The sequence below is a fragment of the Dermochelys coriacea genome, chromosome 11, assembly GCF_009764565.3.
Source record: "Dermochelys coriacea isolate rDerCor1 chromosome 11, rDerCor1.pri.v4, whole genome shotgun sequence".
In the NCBI taxonomy this organism is placed as follows: Eukaryota; Metazoa; Chordata; order Testudines; family Dermochelyidae; genus Dermochelys; species Dermochelys coriacea.
In genome coordinates this window covers 36504437-36524512 of record NC_050078.2, presented here as the reverse complement: position 1 = coordinate 36524512, position 20076 = coordinate 36504437, and the positions used below count along the sequence as shown (strand labels likewise).

Here is a 20076-nt window from a genome sequence, read left to right as displayed (position 1 = left end):
GTTTCTGATTTTTAAACTCCAGTTCAGGAATAGATTGACGAATGTGTCCTAAAAGGGACTGACATCATAATGCTTCCTAGGAAAACAGAAAAATCAACTTAATTGAATGATGCATTCTTTCCATTCCTAATTTACATGTTAAGGAAAATGTTAAGGGATATAATATATATAATTTTCAATGTGTGATATTGCACTGTATGGATACTATGTGGAAATTAGGTAGTGCAAACTGTGGTTATTAAGTTCTGTTCCAGTACTGAGAGGTTTGGTGGTTTACTCTAAGAATATAGGATAAGATGCGCTTCCTGAGTACAGTTAGGTTTAAGGATTTTACTTTTGTGGAGTTATTCCCAAATAGCACAATCTCAGTTTGGTGTCACATATCCAGACTAGATGATTATGTTTCAGTTAGAGCAGTTAGTGTTTCATGTCATTAATACACAGTCCAGTTATTAACAGCAGTTACTCAAGCTCTCTCATAGGTGCTGGAACTAGGAGTACTGGGGATGCGGCAGCACCCCATGGTTTGAAGTAATTTCCATCATGTACACGGTTTACAGTTTGGTTCAGTGGCTCTCAGTATCCCCACTATACAAATTGTTCCAGCAATCCTACAGACTCTTGAGTATTCTTACTTTTAAAAGATTGACTCTTTAGCCATCTCTATTCACAACCCCGTAACTAAGTTCAGATTTACAGGAGTTTTACATAGCTGTACAAAACTCCATTTAATTTAAAAATGTTCATGCAAAGAAATGCATGTGGTGATGAAGGCCTTTTACAGACATTTTCAAATCAGCTTGAGCTTTACAATAATTCTTAAATGTCAGTGGTATTAAAACCATTTATTTTCTTTTTCTGGTTGCATTTTAAATAGTCAGTTAACTCATAAGATATTATAGAAATATTACCTGTCTCACACAATTCAGTGCAACTGCTCCTGTAATCCCCTCAGGCTTATTTCCAACAAAGGCACCCTCCCTCAGACTTCTAGCCCCTTGCTGTTGTCTCCCTTGGGTGAGGATTCACTCCACTCTCCCTTCTGACTGGGGTGTTTCCAGGCTGCACAGTTCCCTGCCTTAACTGTGTTGTTCCCAGAACAGAGAGGTTGCCCAAGGACACCTTCTTGCTTTCTCTTTAGTTAAGAGGTGAATTGCTACAGAGGTACAACACAGCACTTCCTGTGGAAGCCTAATTTATTCTTAAGGTAAAAAGTATTACAGAGAAAATGTATTAAAAACAATAAAAGAACCTACACACAGTGATGAGCTGCCAAAATCTTAATAACCGGTTCCCTGCTCACCCCTCGAGGGGGTCATGCCCCCCGGAACCTCTGCCCCATCCATCCCCCTCCCCTGTCCCCTGAATGCCCCCAGAACCAGACAGGAGGGTCTCATGGGACACCGTAGTGGGTGCCCACCCTGCCCCTAAGAGCCAGAGGGACCTGCCGGGGTGCGAGGTGGGGAGTCCTGGCATTGCTTCCCTGGGGCAGCTCCCAGGAAGCATCCGGCAGGTCCCTCTGGCTCCTAGGGGTGGGGTAGTGTAGCTAGGGCGGGAGCAGGGGAAGCAGCCGTTCCCCCCACTGATCACATCAAAAGTGGCGCCTTAGGCACCAACTCCATGGGTGCTCCGGGGATGGTTGTCCCTCGTGGGACAATCGGTTCTAAAAGGGCTTCTAAATTTAATAACCGGTTCTAACGAACTGGTGCAAACTGGCTCCAGGTCACCACTGCCTACACACACGCTAATAAGCTTACTAGTGCTAACCCTAACCCTAGCATGGATTCTGGCAGGAACAGTCCTTCAAACCCTCACCCAAGGCTTATTCCTTGTGATTACTGGTTTATCATAGCTTTAGCTCAGAACAAGCACCCAGACCCTCCAACCCTACCCTAAGGATTGGGGTCCTCCATGGACTAGGGATCTTGTCCATTTTGCTGAATCAGGAAGAAGGCCCTAACCCAGTTTAAAACCAGGCTACTTATCCAAGACCCCTTGCTTTGTCTGTTAGTCCATAGAGAATCTAGTTTGAGCTCATACATGTTCACTTTTCCAGGGCGGGGTTTCTCTGGAGATATTACAATCTGAGTGAATTTGCCTACTCACTCACTGCAGTTCTCCCATTTCCATTCCCCTAGAAATGCATACAATTTTACAACAACACATATGCAATTTTATTTTTAATACACTTGACCCAAAGATTTCAATCCTATTCAATAACGTTTAATTTAAGTCAATAAAGTCCATTCAGGATATTGCAGGAAATTGTCAGTCTGTCACAACCTACCATTAATATTATAATGGAAAGGGTTTTAGGATCATAAATCTTGGTTAGAAAGATTTCACAAATTCTTTTTGAGTACACAATTCTGTCAAAGGATAATATAAATTAGTTTTCTCCATGTCTGTGTACTGAAAAAAATCTGACCTCCAGTTGCAATAGAACTAAATTGTTACAATGCTATCGTGGTTTAGTTTTAAATGTTGTTAATCCATTTCCATTTCAATATGTTAGAGTGCTTTAATAAATGTACTATATTTAGTAAACTGGCCAGCAATGAATAGCTATGTCTAATTTAATCGCTGGTGTCCCTGATTTGAAATTGTCAGTGTTAAACTGATGAAAACTGATTTCAATTTTTTTAAAAAGAATTAAAAAAATTCTTATATTTGTACAAATCAAAATTCTCTTAGATTAACATACATCAATGAAAATAAAGCCCAACTAAAGCCTCATTTGTTTTTCTCCCCACCACTAAGGCATGCATTTAGACAGAATATAGGCATTAATTTTTCAATAGCTTGGCTTTAGTTGATATATCTTAGCTTCAGTTGTGGTGGCTGTTTTTAAATAATTGATAAATTTTGTGATTATCTTTTATTTGTTTCATGAACATGTATCTGATGGCAAGGAACAGAACAACCATGTTCCAAGTAATCTTGCTCCTATCTTATCTCCAATGTACCTCATCCTGACCTGAAATATTATTGCAGTTAAGATCCTGAGTTTTTCTCCTGTTCAGAGAGAACCAATCAGGCTTAATAGTGTAGTAGTTCTGTGATGTGTTGCTGTATTAATTTAGATGGAATAAAAGCACCCAAAGAGTCAAAAGTATTAACAAGACCTTGTCTCTGTCCAACATTAACCAGTTTTTAACAAGATTTGGGGTTTGCATATAGAGACCAAACATATCATTAAAAATCATTTTAACCCTTCATTAAAGATACAGAAAAGAAGGAAAAACAGAGCATTTGAAATGTAAAGTATTAAATAAAGCCTTCATTTTAATAATGGCCCTTTAACCTTTAGCTGGAGAGAGTTTTTAGAAGGGAAAAAACCTTCAACAGACAATGTCTCAGATGGTAATGTGTGTCCTTTTTTGGGGGAGGAGAAGGGGGTTAGTTGAGATAGGCTGGAGCTGCTGCAGTTCATGCTGCTGTTAAAGTCTGATTCCATTTCCTAAAAGACAAAACAAGATGAACACATGCAAGAGGGGAGAGAACAGAAAAACAGAGATAGCAAATGCACCTTCTGTCTCTGGTTTTGACTTTCACTTGCAGTCTGACTGCTCGAAAAACACAGGCACAACACACAGTCTTACCAGCTACAGTGAAACCTGGCAAATTTGTACCAGCATCTGGCTGTTACAGGACACTGCTTTTAGCTGCCTTTCTGGTCACAGGCTTACAGCAGTATTGCAGAATACGCAGTCTGGGCCGCCTAAGGCAGACTTTTATTAAACAGAAGGCAAAAGAAGATTGGAAAAAAAAATTAAGCTGGGGAAGGAAAAAGAAACATTGGAGGGAGGGGCAGGGGAGAGAGTCTCACATCCCAGGTGATGGGTGGGATTCAGATGAAGCCAGTAGAAGTGGCAATGTCACCTGGGTCTCTCTCTCTGGCCCGGTGTGGTCAGGACAGCTCTCAGAATCAGGATGAGAAAGGCCTGGGGTCCCAGGAGATGGTTGATCTGGCAGCCATGATGACGAAGCTTGCTCTAGTACTGACATTCTCACTTTTATCTTTCTGAGACAGCCCATCCCACCCCAACAAGCTATAAAAACTCCACGGCTCACCTGTGCCACAATAACTGATTTTCTGCATACAAAAGTCAGGGCCAGTGTTAGGGGGTAGTAAGCAGGGCAGTTGCCTGGGGCCCAACGCCACAGGGGCCCCTGCAAAGCTACATTGCTCAGGCTTGAGCTTCAGCCCTGGGTGGCAAGGCCCAGGGCTTCAGACCCATGCAGTGGGCTTTGACTTTCTGCCCTGGGCCCCAGTGAGTCTAACGCTGACTCTGCTTAGCAGACCCACCTGGTTGTGAACCCCGGACCTTGAGTTGAGAACTACTGCTCTAGGAGACAATTTTTCTCCCTAAGTCTTTCTTTAAGAAATCAAAAAGGGAGTAGTGGGTGAACCCATTCCCTCATGATTTTGTCCACCATGGCCTAATTTCTGACACACCAGTTTTCACTCATTGATTTTTGGACTCAGTGTTCTTGTTTACAGGCATGATCTTAATATAGTCCTTGAATTATACTAATAGGCCTCAGAACCCAGTATTGTTACTACTCATATCAATAAATACATTTATTTGTTTACATTTAAAAGCCATTTCTTTATTTCTCTTATGTATACTATCTGCTTATTTTTATAATAGATTATTGCTCTCTTAAGCTATGTCTGCCTTAGGCTAATGTCTTGCCATTCCTTTATGAGCAGTGCAGCCCCAGCGGTGGTAGAAGTTGTGGAAGCTCAAATGTAGATAGAGCACTGGTGCTTTTGCTATTATGTTATCTCACCCCACTCAGAGCAGGTAGTAGTAAAGCTGGGGGAGATTTCCCCAAACAAGCTAATATAAATAAGGAAATAAAGGCTGGAATATGCTTAGCCTCTTCTTCCACGGAACTTCCTTTTTCTCTCAACCTCATCTGTTCTTCTTCCCAGTTCTCAGCTGAAAAAATAATCTGAAATCCTTAAAAAAATACCCATTACTGTAGTAAAAACTGTACGCTGTCCCTGTGAACCAAGAACTCAGCTTGAACCAGTTCTAATAAAATACGTTTATAGGTCTTGATAGAGAACAGCATTTCAGCATATACTTACAGTTAAGAATATGCTTAAAACCCTTTCACTTCAAGTTTAAGTGCTGTCATGAATAAGGATACTTTTATGAATCAGCGCCAAATATGCAGCTGTATCTAATAAGCCATATTTCTAAGATGGAAAATGAAGATTTTACTATTTGGTCGATATGAAATTAATAATAAAGGAATATAATTTATAAATAACCCTAGCATTTTTATATAGAGAGGCTGGAATAATCAGGTTAATGCTGTTCTTAAAATCTGTTCTTAGGGAAAGCCCAGCACTTCTCAAGAAATGGGAAGATAATGAATGGGGAGGAGAGAATGAACAAAAAAAATTAAATAAATCTGTTTTGAAAGTTTGGCAGCAATAATATTTAAAGTAACACCTGCCAAGGAAAGTGCGGCTTGAAAGTGCTGACTTAGTAACAGGGGAGAGAGAGACGGGGGGGGTGTGATGGTTGTGACATGGTGTTTTGCAGTGAAGGAAGAGTGCAGCAGGTGGCAGCAGCTTCCCCTCAACACAAAATGGAAATTGAAGCAAGCAAAATTAGCAGCAGCTAGCTGTATGGCACCGTTCTCCACTGTAATGCCATTTTGTCTGTTCTGTAGAACTTCTGCAAAAGAAAAGTGTTCAGTTGGCATACAGCTTCCATCTGGTATGTGAACAGATTGCATCTTAGAAAAATGGTGTTCTTGCTTCTCCTTTTCCCCAGAGTGTGCATCAATGTATATGGAGCGTCTAAATTTGTTTTACAGGATGGAATTCCATGTATCAAACTCTGGATCTGATTTAACAAAGTTTGTTGCCAATTTTCGTTTCTGGGCCTTAATCTAAGCTGCGTTCTGCCGTCATTCCTTGAGTATATTTTAAAATGGAGATTGACAGCAGTTTAGACTGTCAAGACTCTGTATAATAAGATGATAACATTTATGCACAATTTAAAAAATACATAAATCAAAATGGTAACTGCAGCCCAGAGACAACAGGTCAGACATGAATTAATGTAGTGGAAACTGTTCTGTTTGACTGTTGATTATTTCAGTACATACACTTAGGGTTTGCCTCCATGGGGACTTATTCGTAAGGTGAATTTAACTCCCTATGCAGACCCTTCTACCAGAATAAAAGAGTGCATTTTTGTTTGTTTGTTTTAGCTTATGTTGCTTTGGAAGCAGTTCAAGCTAAACTGAAAAAAGTACCCTTATTCCTGAATAAGAGTGTTCACATGGGGAGTTATATCAATCTAGCTTATGCAGTTTAACTGTGTAAGTATATCTGGAAAAATCTCATGTTTTGACAAGACCCTAGAATGAAATGTATTTCCTCTGCATAAAACCTGAATAAATTTAGGGGAGAAGGGCCAGGGTATAAGGGGAGGAGGAACCAAAATCTACCAATCTACCTATGACCAGGGCTACAGCAGTTTTCCTTTGTCCTAGCTGGCTGCTGCTTTGGCATGCGGTCATTGCAGTTCTTCCACACCACTTGTGGGGGGTTGATAGGGTCATTGGAGATGCATAATATGGAATCCCTTGGCTCCTTCCTTATCTTACCCTAAACTCCTCCACATGCAGGACTGTTCTAGTTGTATTTCCCCAGAGCCCTGTGGTAAAAACAAATTTAAGGATGTGCTAAACCTTCCGTGCCAGAGGGAATATCATTTCCTGAAGAACATTTGGGATAGTGGGGTTGCACAAATGTGAATGAGGGCAGAATTTGTCCCTCTTGGACTAAAGCCCTCGGAACAAATGTGGAGCTCCCATTGAAATCCCCAGGATCTACATGTGCAGATCCAGAGGAAAAATCTGCCCGTTAATATTCAGAGTAGAGAGCTAAGGTGTTATTTGGTTAACCTGACCCCATATGGGGTCAGCACCATGGCCTTCACTGTCCTGATTGCCATTTCCAGATGTGCCACTTCTTTGGATGTGGTATTTTTTTTTAAGTTTCAATACCAGAACTATTCATTAAAAGTTCTGGCACATCATTGCCATAAGCACTCCCAGAAACGATATATTTTTATAAATACAAGGGGGGGAAGGGATATCTCTGAATGACAAGCATTTTATTACCAAAGCATCATGATCTAATGTGCAAAGGAGTTCTTTTCAGAAGGATCTGCCTAGCCTTACTGTGTTTATATGTAGTACTTTAAAATAATTCTAATAATCAATCACCTATAGGGGACTTTAGATTAAAACTAATTTCTGTTTTAGACCCAAAACAGAGAATGCCTGGATATTTGCAAAGTCTAATGCAATCCAAGCCATTGGGGTGATGTCATTTGGTAAGTGTGTGTGTGTGTGTGTGTCTGAACATCTCTTCTCAATCTGCAGTCAGCTCTAATGGTTGAAATAATTTTACTTTAAGTTTGGACCTGCATGGCATATGCATTTTCCTTTTAAGTTTTTACCACCGTGTTAAGATGGTTTAGGCAAAATTAGAGCTAGCCCTAATCTTTTTCCATTAGCCAGAATTAAACCTTTATTCAGGTTTGGATAAATATCCTCTGATATGCATAGTCCCCACTCTAACTTCTCTTCCCACTGTTCTGATATCCCTCTGTAGGCTCTAGTGTGCTGATACTCTGAGGTCTTCCTATTGTTTGTTACTGCACAACATACTTGTTGTCCCAGAGTGGGAAATGTCGCATCCTCTGGATTTTTTCATCTGTACATTTTGGGGCACAGTTAACAGAGAAGCCCCAGACAGGATCAAGTGGTAGTTTAGGCTCCAGAAATCTAAGTAGTTGTTGTCGGTCATGGTATAAACCTGAGGGGAGCAGCAGGAGGTGGCACTGGACATTGAAGTGGAATTGTGAGCCGGAAGTGGTGTCTGGGGTTGGCAGGGGAGAACCAGGTGGCATTGTAGGGGATGAGAAGTCAGAATTATATGGCTGAGAGGAAGGTGGAGACCCACGTAGAATGAGATAAATATCCAAAATGTGAAGTCGTTTGATGTTTGCCATGCACTGCACCCTTCATTTGCATTTATAATAATGAATTGATTTAAACTGTGCTATATTTCCCTGCCCTGGAGTCCACAAGCTTAGCGTGGTACAAAATTTTTATTTTTAATGAAACGTTTTTTAATTGTTGTTTTTAATTGCCATGTGTGTTTCAGCATTCGTTTGCCATCATAACAGCTTTTTAATCTATGGCTCTTTGGAAGAACCCACTCTGAGTAACTGGTCTCGCATCACTCATATGTCTGTCTCACTCGCTCTGTTTATCAGTGTGCTGTTTGCTGTATGTGGATATGTGACATTTACCGGCTACACAGAAGGTAAGATACTCTACACATCTATTTTTAAAGCTTATCTTGGCCTTCTGACACTTTCCACCCTTTTTGTTTGAGTTCAGTTAACTCCCTGCAGAATAGAGAGAAGAGGAAATGCCAAGCTGATCATTGTCTTTTTGTTTATACTTGAAAAGGAATGTCTGGGATTTATCCTTCTTACTTAATAGTCAAAAAATATGGCGGGGGGAGAAGCCAGCCCATGGTCTATGCGCTTGTGGAAGATGGTGTAGACCCAGCAGCGGAGCCCTGCTGGTGGAAAGTCCACACCAAGGAGAAACATTAGCACAAAACTGCTTCCCTCTGTTGGAAGGATTGCATGGGATTAGCAAAGCACAAAAATAAACTGCACTGCCCAGGGGTAGAGCATGGCCAGAGTGGATGGGGAAATATGATGAGTACATATAAAAGCTTAAATAGTTTCCACACATCCCCTCAACACGCTCTGCTGGCAGTGCTCTTATAGTGGCTAACTTAGAGCTGTTTCCCATGCACCCAGCAGAATTTTGACAGAGTGGAGCAATGATACTTCCATCACCTGCACTCCTTCAGGATGAAATTGCCCTAGAGTGCAAGTGGTTAAGGTGCCACTAACTGGTATGACTGACACACACAAATCTCTGTGGAAGTTGCTGAGGGGGAAAAGAGACATTCTGAGAGAGTGCGGGGGGTGGGGGAAGTCCTTCTAGCAGCGAGGAGAGAGGGAGGTTGGTGTGTGCGGAGAGCAACTTTCTGTCTAGTATTCCTAAAAACATAGTCTTTTGCCTTGAGAATCCTCTATCTAATCAGGGTTTAAATTTTTCATATGCGCAACTCAGGTATGTACTTTCTTTGAAACTGCAGCCTAGATTATTAATGGCAGAAATGTACCATAGGGTTCTCGCTGTCTTTGTAACAGATTTCACTCTCTCTCTATCTTTGGGAATGAGTGGGAAGACGGAGGTAAGCATTAAGAGAGGAAGAAATTTGTTAAATACATCATTGTTTCTCAAGTCAGCCAAACAATTTTAGAGACATTTCTTCAGAGGTTTCACAATTCTTTTACAGTCCAGTTTAAAGGTGTAAGAGAAGGTTTATCACCTCATCTTTTTGTGGCAGACAGCAGCATTTAGCTGTGCTTGGAGTAGGGGATTTTCACTCCCTTCCTCCCCCTCCTCCCCACATTTGTTTATCCAGGAAAGCAACATACTCTAGTCATTGCTTATACCCATCTTTCTAGCTGGACTGGCTGAGTACAGAATGACTAAAAATATATATTTCAGGACTGGGAAAATCATACTTGTGTGTGTATACACTATATTATACACTAATTCCATCTCATCATCCATCTTTTTCACCAGTTCCCTCAATCTCTTCTTTCTCCAGAACAAATCTGGTTGTTTCTTGAGCTCTACTGGACTCCTAAAAGTAGCAAGTCATATATAGTATAATGGAAATCAGAAGTGGAAATGACCTGGTAGGCCATGTAGGTATAGTTTTAAGATTTGTTCATGTTCCATGGTAAGTTAGTCATTCAGCCTGAACTCGATCCCATGGTGACCTTTCCCCAGGTCCTTTGCTATAATCACTAGGTAAGGTGTTTACTTGAATTGTATAGCAGTATAGTAGTAAACTGATGCAAAAGGAATTACCAGTTAATAATCCATATGTTTACATAAGGCTTTGAAGGTTTGAAATCCCCCAGTATAGTGTTGCAGCTGAGATTAGATCCTGTAACATGATACACAGGAAATTCAGCTCTCTAGCTGTACCTATCTAGTCTTCCTTATGTGATTGTTCTTGTCTGAAGAATAATTGTTTGTTTTAACCAAATGTTTTTCTTTCTAAAACTGTGTCACATACCAATTAAAAAAACAAAACAAAAACACCAGAAGCACCTTTATAAAGTCATCTAAAAAAGAAAGCTGCAAAAAATAGGATGACAATAGGCTTAACCCTGTAATATGTGTATGATAGATAGATAGATAGATAAGTAAATACTCAAGTGGAAATGAACTTGAGAACACAAGAAATAATAGAAAATGCTGTTACTATCGGGGTGGTGAAAGTTAATTTTGAATGTAATTTGTGATTATCTAATCATCATTTTCTGATTTATTTCTCCAAAAGTGGGTCAGAAAATCTCAAGTTTTTGTGTAGTTATTCTGGTGATTTATCTCTCTCTTTGCATAAGTGTAAATGTCAACTAATAATTAGCCACAGTTGTTACTAATTTGAAATAATTTCATTTTTCACTGTTCTCTAGGAGATGTATTTGAAAACTATTGCAGAGACGATGATCTTGCTACATTTGGAAGGTTTTGCTATGGAGTCACTATAATCCTGACTTTCCCCATTGAATGTTTTGTGACTAGAGAAGTGAGACATTTATCTCTTTTTCCATGATGTTTTAATCTATGATTAATCTGTAAATTATATGGTGAGATCAGTCCTAATTGCAATTATTGACTAATCTTATGTAAATATCAATACCTAATGGTCTGGTGCATGCTAGCTATAGCATTTAGTGGGCTTTTTCTTGTGATTTCTTAAACTTAATATTGTTTTCTTGAATACTGCTGCTTAAATTCTCAGTATGGTGTAATGGAACTGGCACGTAGTGAACTCCAGTATGGTGACTCGTACAGTATAGTATGCAGGAGGTGGTTGCAATTGATTGGGGCAGCAGATTTATAGTGAAGTAGAGGGAAAGTCCTGTAATGTTTCATTGTACTGTAATTGATTAATGGGAAATCTGTAGGAAATCTTTTCTTTTAATAAATGACTTCATGGTAAGAAGGTTTCACTGTGTTTATCAGGTGAAGGAGAAGAGCACCATTATGTCTTGAAAATATAGAAAAGTCAAATGTTGGGGTTTTTTTCATAATTTTAATCTGAAACAATTTCTGGAAAAGGAGGGACACCTCTCACTGAAGTCAAGAATTTGAGATGGTTGAGAGCCATTCTCTCCGCTCCTTTCAGTTGCATTATAAATCATAGCAAATAGAATTTAAAACATGCTGCTTGTTAAAATAAATAAAGGGCCAAAGTAAAGTTACAAACTCTTTTCATTTCAGGTAATTGCCAATGTGTTTTTCAATGGGACCCTTACTACCATTCTCCATGTTGCTGTGACAGTAATTGTTGTTGCTGTAGCCACAAGCATATCTTTAGTGTATGATTGCCTTGGAATAGTTTTAGAGCTGAACGTAAGTGCACCTAATGCTCCCTTATTTACTAATCTCTCTTTAATATAAATGAAATTCTGCAAAATGACAGTATTCTTTTAAATGTAACATAGTATAGTGTTAACAGTGTCCCAGAAGGAAAGGAATTATTTACTTCCTCAGAAGTTAAGATAAAAGGACAATGTCCTGAAGCTCGGGAAGAAAAGTTCAGGCTGGATAGTCGGAGGACTTTCATAACCTACAAGAGTAAATGTACAGTGAAATAGACTTATCAAAGGATGTGGCTGATGGCTATGGGCCATGACTACCAGTAGTTAAGTACAAATTTGATAAGACAGTGGAGTATAATGGGACCTGTTAAAATGTTGACACTTGTTGTTAGGAAATTCTTAGTCACTACAGTATTACAGGTATCTCACATCGAGTCACTACATCCTCTAGCCATGGCCCTTCCCCAGGTAGTGCTGCTGACTTTTGAGCCTGGATTTCTGTCAAGCTCCTGGCAGAAGGGCAGTTACAGCCAATTTCTTCCACTGCTATTGGACTTTCCTTTGCACTTGAGCCATCACCACCGTCTTCACTATGGGAAGGCCAGAGTGGGGGGGGGTCCAAAAATGACCTCATAGGAGGGAAAATATATCTCTTGCAAAGTGTCATCCCTAAGACTCTGAAACTGCCTCACATTGAAGGCAGAGGCTCCAAAAATGGGGATTCAGTTTAAAGACAGATACTAAGGTTTTTCTTGTCTTTAATATTTACACAACACAAAGTGTTAAAGACTGTGTGCAACAGAGTAGCTGGCCCATTAAATGAAACTGGCCTCAGCACTCCTGTTCCAGGCCAAGTGTTCCCAGATGGGCCAATTAAGAGGGCAGGGCAGCATTTGGGGAGCAATAAGAGGCCTGGTGAGATCTAGTGACAATCAGAGCAGACTGAGTGAATCGGGAGCAAGGTAGGAGAAGACAACTGCCAAAGAAAGAAGGTGCTTCCTGGGAGAAGGCTAAAGGTAGGTGAGCAGCAAGAGGGATTTGCTGGCTGGTATCTCCAAGCCAAAGAGCTAGGGACAGATGGCTGAAAGGAGGAGGATGAGCAGCAGCAGAGGGAGTTGCCTGCTGAACCTAAGCCAGAGCCAAGGGCCCGAGAAGGCTGAAAGAAGGGAGAGCAGTGGAAGAGCTTACCCACTGGCATCTCCTTGTTGGAGAGCTGGACCAGAGGAATGGTAAAAGGAGAATACTCCCAGCAGAGAGGCTGTGGGAGTCCCCACTGGAAGGAGCAGGTTTCACCCCAGAAGGAAGAGGAGTTTTATTTACACTGGAGTGATACGGACTACGTTTTGGGATATGTTATGGAGTACTTACACCATGTTTGTAAATAAATTGTTTGGGACTAGAAGATAAACTTGCATGGAGTTACTGGGGACTCAAAAGTGTAGGTTTTCTTTTTTTAAATAATCTTCCATATAAGTAAGGATTCCATAAATATAATAATGTTGTCCCTTTTAGCCCATGCAGCTAGCCAATATTTGAGTCCTTGCCAGGTTGTTTCCATTGGGAGAAGAAGCTGAGAGATGTGTCTGGTATCTCTTTGATGTAATCTTTTTTTATTTACAAAAATGTACACAAAGTCCTGTTTCCTTGTTCAGAAAGCCTAGTCTCCCTTCTCATTGAGTATTATGCCTAAAAGAATTTCTGTCTCTTGGCTTCCTCCCAAGCACTATGATCACCACTGCTTCTCTTACTGTCAGCTCACTTTCTCCCTGCTTTCTGCTTCTTTTAATTCATACACAGATACAACTGCCAATAAATCAATTCCCTGTGTTTGCAGTCAGACTCTAGGAAAACCCCTTGGGCACATGGTGTAGCTTCTAAGCCTTGCCATGGTTGTCCATGACTTGGGCAATTGCTTCTTTTGTTTCGGCTATCACTAAGCAAAAGGGCCATTTAATTGCTCCATCATGTAGCCTGAATGAAGGGTGCATAGTACACCCATCAGCTTCTACTAAGTCTGTAACTGATGACTGCCAATAACACTTCCCAGCATGACTATATAAATAACAAGAAAATACAGATGATTGAAACAAAGACACATTAACTTATGGATTTACTACACACCCTGCATTCTCTATAATCAACAAATTTATGGATACTCTTAACTGAAATTAATGCAGACTACTCATAAAGTGTGTGTAAGAGGGTGACAAGTTCCAAAATCATGCACAGAAATGCAGAGCTCTCTGATGGCAAATGATGCATGGCTGCAACAATATTTTAACCTGCACTGGTGCTTTATTAAGAAAATACTTCAGCATACGCTTAACTCCATCCCTATCCGTGACAGCACTTAAGCATGTGCTGGACGCTTAGTTAGTTTCCTTAAAAGTTCAGCACCTGTGTCATAAATGTGAAGGGAAGGGTAACCACCTTTCTGTATATGGTGCTGTAAAATCCTCCTGGTCAGAGGCAAAACCCTTTCACCTGTAAAGGGTTAAGAAGCTAAGGTAACCTCGCTGGCTGCTGACCCAAAATGACAAATGAGGAGACAAGATACTTTCAGATCTGGGCGGGGAGACAAAGGGTTTTTCTGTCTGTGTGATGCTTTTGCCGGAAACAGATCAGGAATGCAAGCCTTACAACTCCTGTAAAGTTAGTAAGTAATCTAGCTAGAAAATGTGTTAGATTTTCTTTGGTTTAATGGCTTGTAAAATAAGCGGTGCTGGAGGAAATGTATATTCCTGTTTTTGTCTTTTTGTAACTTAAGGTTTTGCCTAGAGGGATTCTCTATGTTTTGAATCTGATTAACCTGCAAAGTATTTACCATCCTGATTTTACAGTGGTGATTCTTTTCTCTTTTCTTCAAATAAAATTCTTTTTAAGAACCTGATAGATTTTTCATTGTTCTTAAGATCCAAGGGTTTGGGTCTGTGTTCACCTGTACAAATTGGTGAGGATTATTATCAAGTCTTCCCCAGGAAAGGGGGTATAGGGTTTGGGGGGATATTTTGGGGGAAGAAGTCTCCAAGTGGTCTCTTTCCCTGTTCTTTGTTTAAAGTGCTTGGTGGTGGCAGCATACTGATCAAGGACAAGGCAAAGTTTGTACCTTGGGGAAATGTTTAACCTAAGCTGGTAAGAATAAGCTTAGGGGGTCTTTCATGCAGGTCCCCATATCTGTACTCTAGAGTTCAGAATGGGGAAGGAACTTTGACAGCATGCATACCTGTTGTCCTGAACAGGGATGCTTTCCTGACTCAGGGTCTGTGCTTGGAGGCCTTGCTCAACAATATTGTTCTGAGCAGCTGCTAGGAGCAAGTTAAACTGCTGCATTGATGTTTATCATGCACAGGAAGCTTTTCTTTGTTTTACTGAAAGGTAATCCAAGTAGGTGTTTTGTGATAGTGCATGAAAGAACTGTAAGGATTAATGAATAATACTGCCCCTTTACATTTCTTCTAAAACCCTGTCAGGAAATGTTCCTAAATATTTCATATGATAAAATATTTCAAAGCTATACAAAATGTGGGATTTACTGTACTACTTGAAGTGAAATTTTTCATGTAAATTCAGCTTAATAGAAAGCAAATTCATGTAGGATAAAATTTCACCCTGTTACAATAAAATGAATAAGTTGTAACTGTTTCCTTCATCCTGAGACATTTCAAATTATAGTGCAGATTCCTTTGCAATCTATTTGGGTTTTGATGATTGAAACCAGCCAGAAGAAAAGCCACTATTCTAGTTTCATTTCATAGGAAACTTTTTGCACAGATCTAATTACAACCATTTAACTATAAACTAATTATAAAGGTTTGTTTTGTGCTGGAGATGTGAATATATGCACTTATGGGTTTTTTGTTTCCTCCTCCCAGGGGATTCTCAGTGCTACTCCACTTGTTTTTATCATCCCAACAGCATGTTATCTGAAGCTGTCTGAAGAGAGATGGAACCATTCAGATAACCTCATATCCGGCCTGATTCTTACTGTTGGTGTGTTAGTGATGACAGTTGGATTTGTTATGACTATCTTGCATCCCCAAGAATGTAGCCATGGAAAAGAAATGTTCTACTGCTTCCCTAATAATGCCTCTCTTTACAACAGTACACTTCTGCCTTTTTAGCTAACCTGTCAGTTCTGAGTCTAAAGGGCCTGTCCTCTTATGTTTTCATACTAAGAATCTTAAACTGTACAACTGTATTTGTGTATCGTGTTTTATGCTATTGTCTTTTTCTAGATGAGAATTAAGCTCTGACTTTTAAGATTGTGAAATGCTTTAAAGTGCATTACATCAAACCTGACTATTCAGTAGAGCCTCACTAAATTGGATGAATAACTCAAAAACCAATGCTAAGGATGTAATTTTGCAAATTAGCAAATTAGTAATCAAATACAATTAAAAAACATAGATTAGGCATCTCAAAGTGTACTTTCTCTAGTCCTTTAACAAATGGAATTTTAATTTTAATTACTTTTGGTAACTCTTCACAGAATACTAGTAAATGTACTCTAGTATATTTTCTAAAAGTCCTGAAACTATATTATTAAGAGATACCATACCATACTAACCATACCACTCTGCTATTAAATTTTTGCTGAGAAGTGGGGATAGCCCTGTGAATGTTGTCTGTGATTTGTAGTATATCTGGCTTAGAGTGAAAATCACCTTGGGGCAGAGAACCAATACAAATGCAAGACTTTTGTGCATTTAAATACTCAAAATAGGATTTAAGTGGGATTTTTGTTGTGCCCAGCTGTGTTGGTTCTCTGCACGAGTGCAGTTTTATACTTATTGAATAGTGAATTACAAAGTTGTTTTCTGTGTTTCTATTAAAAGGATTTTATATGAATAAAATAGCATTGGTATTTTTTAAAATGACTGAAGAGATAGTCTGCTTTAAAATCATTACTATGAGATTGACGGAATAGAGATTGTAGTTTACAGGAATCATAACTTACCTTGAATTCATAAGTGAACTTATTACTTATGAAACCTGATGGTGATAATGCTGTAGTTTCAGCAGGTGCTGTCTGATCTTCCCCTTCCCCACGGAGTTCTGCTAGTGAACTGAAATCTCAAATTCCATGTCTCTCTTCAGTATATTCCATTTGTTCAGCAAAACTCTACCCTGTCTGAAACAAATGGCAGAATCATATAAATGCCCAAGCTCACTTTCACTTAGAGGATTTATATCAAGGTCGATAGAAGACTAGTCAACTAAGAATTCACTTGTAAATAATGTGAAGGATGAGCCTGGCTCCCCATTTTATTGCTGAGTACTTTGGTTTCCATCCAGATCAAATGGTTTGATAACCTTCTTGGCTCAATCTGTGTTTTCATTATCTTAAGGTCTTTATGCTACCTCAGCCAGAGATGCTTTGATACTGCTCAACACTTTCAAACCTCAATGCATAAGTTACGTTTCAAAATCCATATCTAGACAGGTAAACAGGAGTGGTCTGATTTTCATAATTGCTGAGCCCACCTGCAAGTCCCATTGACTTCAAAAGAAAACCAGGCAACTTCTGATCAGGATGTAGGACCTAATTTAGGCATCCAGGTTTGAAAATTTTGCCCACTGTTCTTATTGCTTGTAAAACAATTCCAATCAAAACTTTTAACCCACAAGTTTGCTATTATGCTAGACGGCACTAGATGTTTTTACACATAGTTTTACAAGTTGTTTTTCTTACTGTGTGAGCACTGTTCAGTCTCTGAAGAAATCTTTGTATTGTAGTTAGTTTTGTAATGTAGCTTCTTTGGGAGGAAGGTGGGAAGCTGTTGAAAGAATCAGGGGAGTTTACACACTGCCTTAATCTCCCTACACAGAGTTGATTTTTAGGACAGAATTACTCCTTGAGAGCCAGGCATTTGTGTTTTGGCTGAAATTAATAAAGAGAGGAATTGCCTGCATGCTTTTGTGACCTGTCTCTATTCCTGGACTACTGTATAGAGTGGAAATAAATAAGTTGCACTAAGAAAATACCCAGCCCCAGTGTTGCTCAACTTGAAAGGCCCTGACTACTTCTATCTCTTGGCAAAGAATGACCTTATGTATCTTAGCAGTTTAGATTCTGCCCTATTGCTCATTGTATCTGATTTTGTTTACTTTTCAATAAAAGAAACATTCTCTGTTTTGTCATCTTGATTCCCTCAGTACCCAATTCATTATACTCAGGTAGTTATTGCCTGCTTTGTTTTCCCTCAGCCTACTGCTGATGAAAAGCTTTTAAGTCAGCAGTTACCGGTACTTATTAATCTTCCTATCATTTTTGTGTCTGCTCAGTTATTCTTTGCTTGCTTTAAGAATTTAATAGCTTCAGTTTAAAAAGAACTGATGGGGAGAATACATACCCATATTCCATTTCTGATTTACTTGTTCATGTATCCAGTCAACAGATTGCTGGATATGATGCTGCCATGGTATCCAGTTTAATTTAATGGTGTTCTGATGACACTGTGCTAATATGATATGAGACTTAATGTGTTTAAAATTTACAAAAAGTAGAAAATAAATAGCTTTGTGATGCTTAGCAAGTTGACCAATAAAAACTGAAGTCTCACTGTTCAGTTAAATGTCCATGTTGGTAACAAAACTACAAAAAGTCTTCCCCTCTTACTGCCACCCCCTCCAAGCCAAAAAAAAGGGCATATTACTGTATACAGCACAGTTTTTACTTTAGAAAATGAATATATCTGAAGTTGAAGTTCTCCCAGGCATAAATATACTAAACAAGGAAAGTCAGATGATATGGATGCCATAATTTAAAATTAAGTACTGTTCTGCTAATAGCTTTACACAAGCTACAATTCCTTCTTTTCCTACACTATACACCTATCTGTATCGAAGCTATGCAACTAATGAAATACTGTGACCCATGAATTCAGATTAGTAAAAGGGGCACTATTACCACCTTTGACCCAAAATGTCACACTGCATAATGTTATCAGCTGACAATACAGAATATTGATATGATGTGGTTTAACCCAAGGGAGAATTATGAAATAGATTCCTGCAGTAATCCTGCAACATGCTGAACACCTTTGGTAAGGTACTAAGTGCTCTCCACTTCAATTGACATCTGCTCATTGTAGGATTGGGGCCATCAGTCATTTCCCTGACGTCATTGTGGAAATTCTGTAGTGTAGTCTATCTGCAGTTAATATGGATACCAGTTACAGGGTGGGGGACCCTGTACTGGGAAGCAATGAGTCTGAAAAAGTTTTAGGGTCATAGTGAATAATCAGCTGAACATGAGCTCCCAGTCTGATGCTGCCCTCAAAAGGCTAATGCAATCCTTGAATGCATGAACAGGGAAATTTCTGTATGAATGGAGAGGGTTTTTTCTTCTGTGTTTAGTACTGGTGTGACCATTGCTGGAATACTGTGTCCACTTCTGGTGTCAACAATTCAAGAAGGATGTTGACACGTAGAGGATTCAGAGAATAACCACAGGAATGATTTGAAGGATTAGAAAATATGCCTTTTAGTAATAGAGCCAAGAACCTCTATTTATTTAGCTTGCCATAGAAGGTTAAAGGATGACTTGATTACAGTCTATAAGTATCTACATGGGAACAAATATTTATGGCGCTCTTCAGTCTAGCAGAAAAAGGTATAACATGATCCAAGGGCTGGAAGCTGAAGCTAGATAAACTCGGACTGGAAATAAGGTGTACATTTTTAACATTGAAGGTAATTAACCACTGGAACAACTTTGGTAAATTATCCATCACTAGTAATTTTTAAATCAAGATTGGATTTTTAAAAATATATGCTCTAGGAATTATTTTGGAGAAATTCTATGGCCTACATTCTACAGGAGGTCAGATTAGATTACCACAATAGTCCTTTCTGGTCTTGGTATCTATTTATATGGTCCTCTCCAAGCCATGTCCAAATTGTGCTAAATTTCTTGCATGTTTCCAAGATCTGACATCTCCTCTCTGATTAAGCTGCAGAAACTTTCATCCAAGCCTTGCTCATTTTGTGGTTTAACTACTACAACCTGTTCCTTTCCAACCTCAATTATTGTCACTTTGCCCCACTCAAGTCCATTGAAAATGTTGCTGTCACTCTAATCATCTCACTAGCCATTTCCTGTCCCAACAGCGACACTCGCTGTCCTCCGCCACATCACACACAAACATTTTGTGCTTGCCTTCAAAGTTTTTCACAATCAAGCCTTATTCGACCTATCTGTTTTAGCTGACTGTGAGGTAATCTTTGGCCTTTGGTCTGCCAAAAATACCAGCCTTGGTTACCGACTTCTCTGTTTCTGCTGCTTCACATGTGTAAGGAAATTTCCTGGCCAAAACATGCAAAGCCACCGTAGTATCAATTCCCAGTGCTTAGTAGTAACATTGCACAAGGAGACTAATTTAATCCATATGCAAATGCTAAAGCAATTAGTTTACAATTAAATTTATCCAGCAATGAAAGGAATACCACTTAATAGTTTATTACTTTTCTTTTGTTCTATAAGGCAGTTCCTTTCTGATGAGCTTGTCAGCTTTGCCAGAAGCATAGAGAAGGA

The 20076-nt window shown here is 39.4% G+C and overlaps 1 protein-coding gene across 4 annotated transcripts in view; it reads left to right on the top strand.

Annotated features, from left to right (window-relative positions):
• SLC38A11 (solute carrier family 38 member 11) overlaps positions 1–18396 on the top strand; it is a 44057-nt gene extending 25661 nt beyond the window's left edge. For 2 of the 4 annotated variants that reach the window (XM_038421292.2, XM_038421296.2), the window contains 5 exons: positions 7303–7373; positions 8210–8371; positions 10629–10741; positions 11440–11571; positions 15413–17809. In XM_038421292.2, coding sequence (XP_038277220.1) covers positions 7303–7373; positions 8210–8371; positions 10629–10741; positions 11440–11571; positions 15413–15661 — 727 coding nt within the window. In that variant the 3' untranslated portion in view covers positions 15662–17809. Of the gene's footprint in view, positions 1–7302; positions 7374–8209; positions 8372–10628; positions 10742–11439; positions 11572–15412 lie in introns of all 4 variants that reach the window. The other 2 variants (XM_038421291.2, XM_043505216.1) reach the window with 2 other exon arrangements.
• Positions 18397–20076: the final 1680 nt, after the last annotated feature.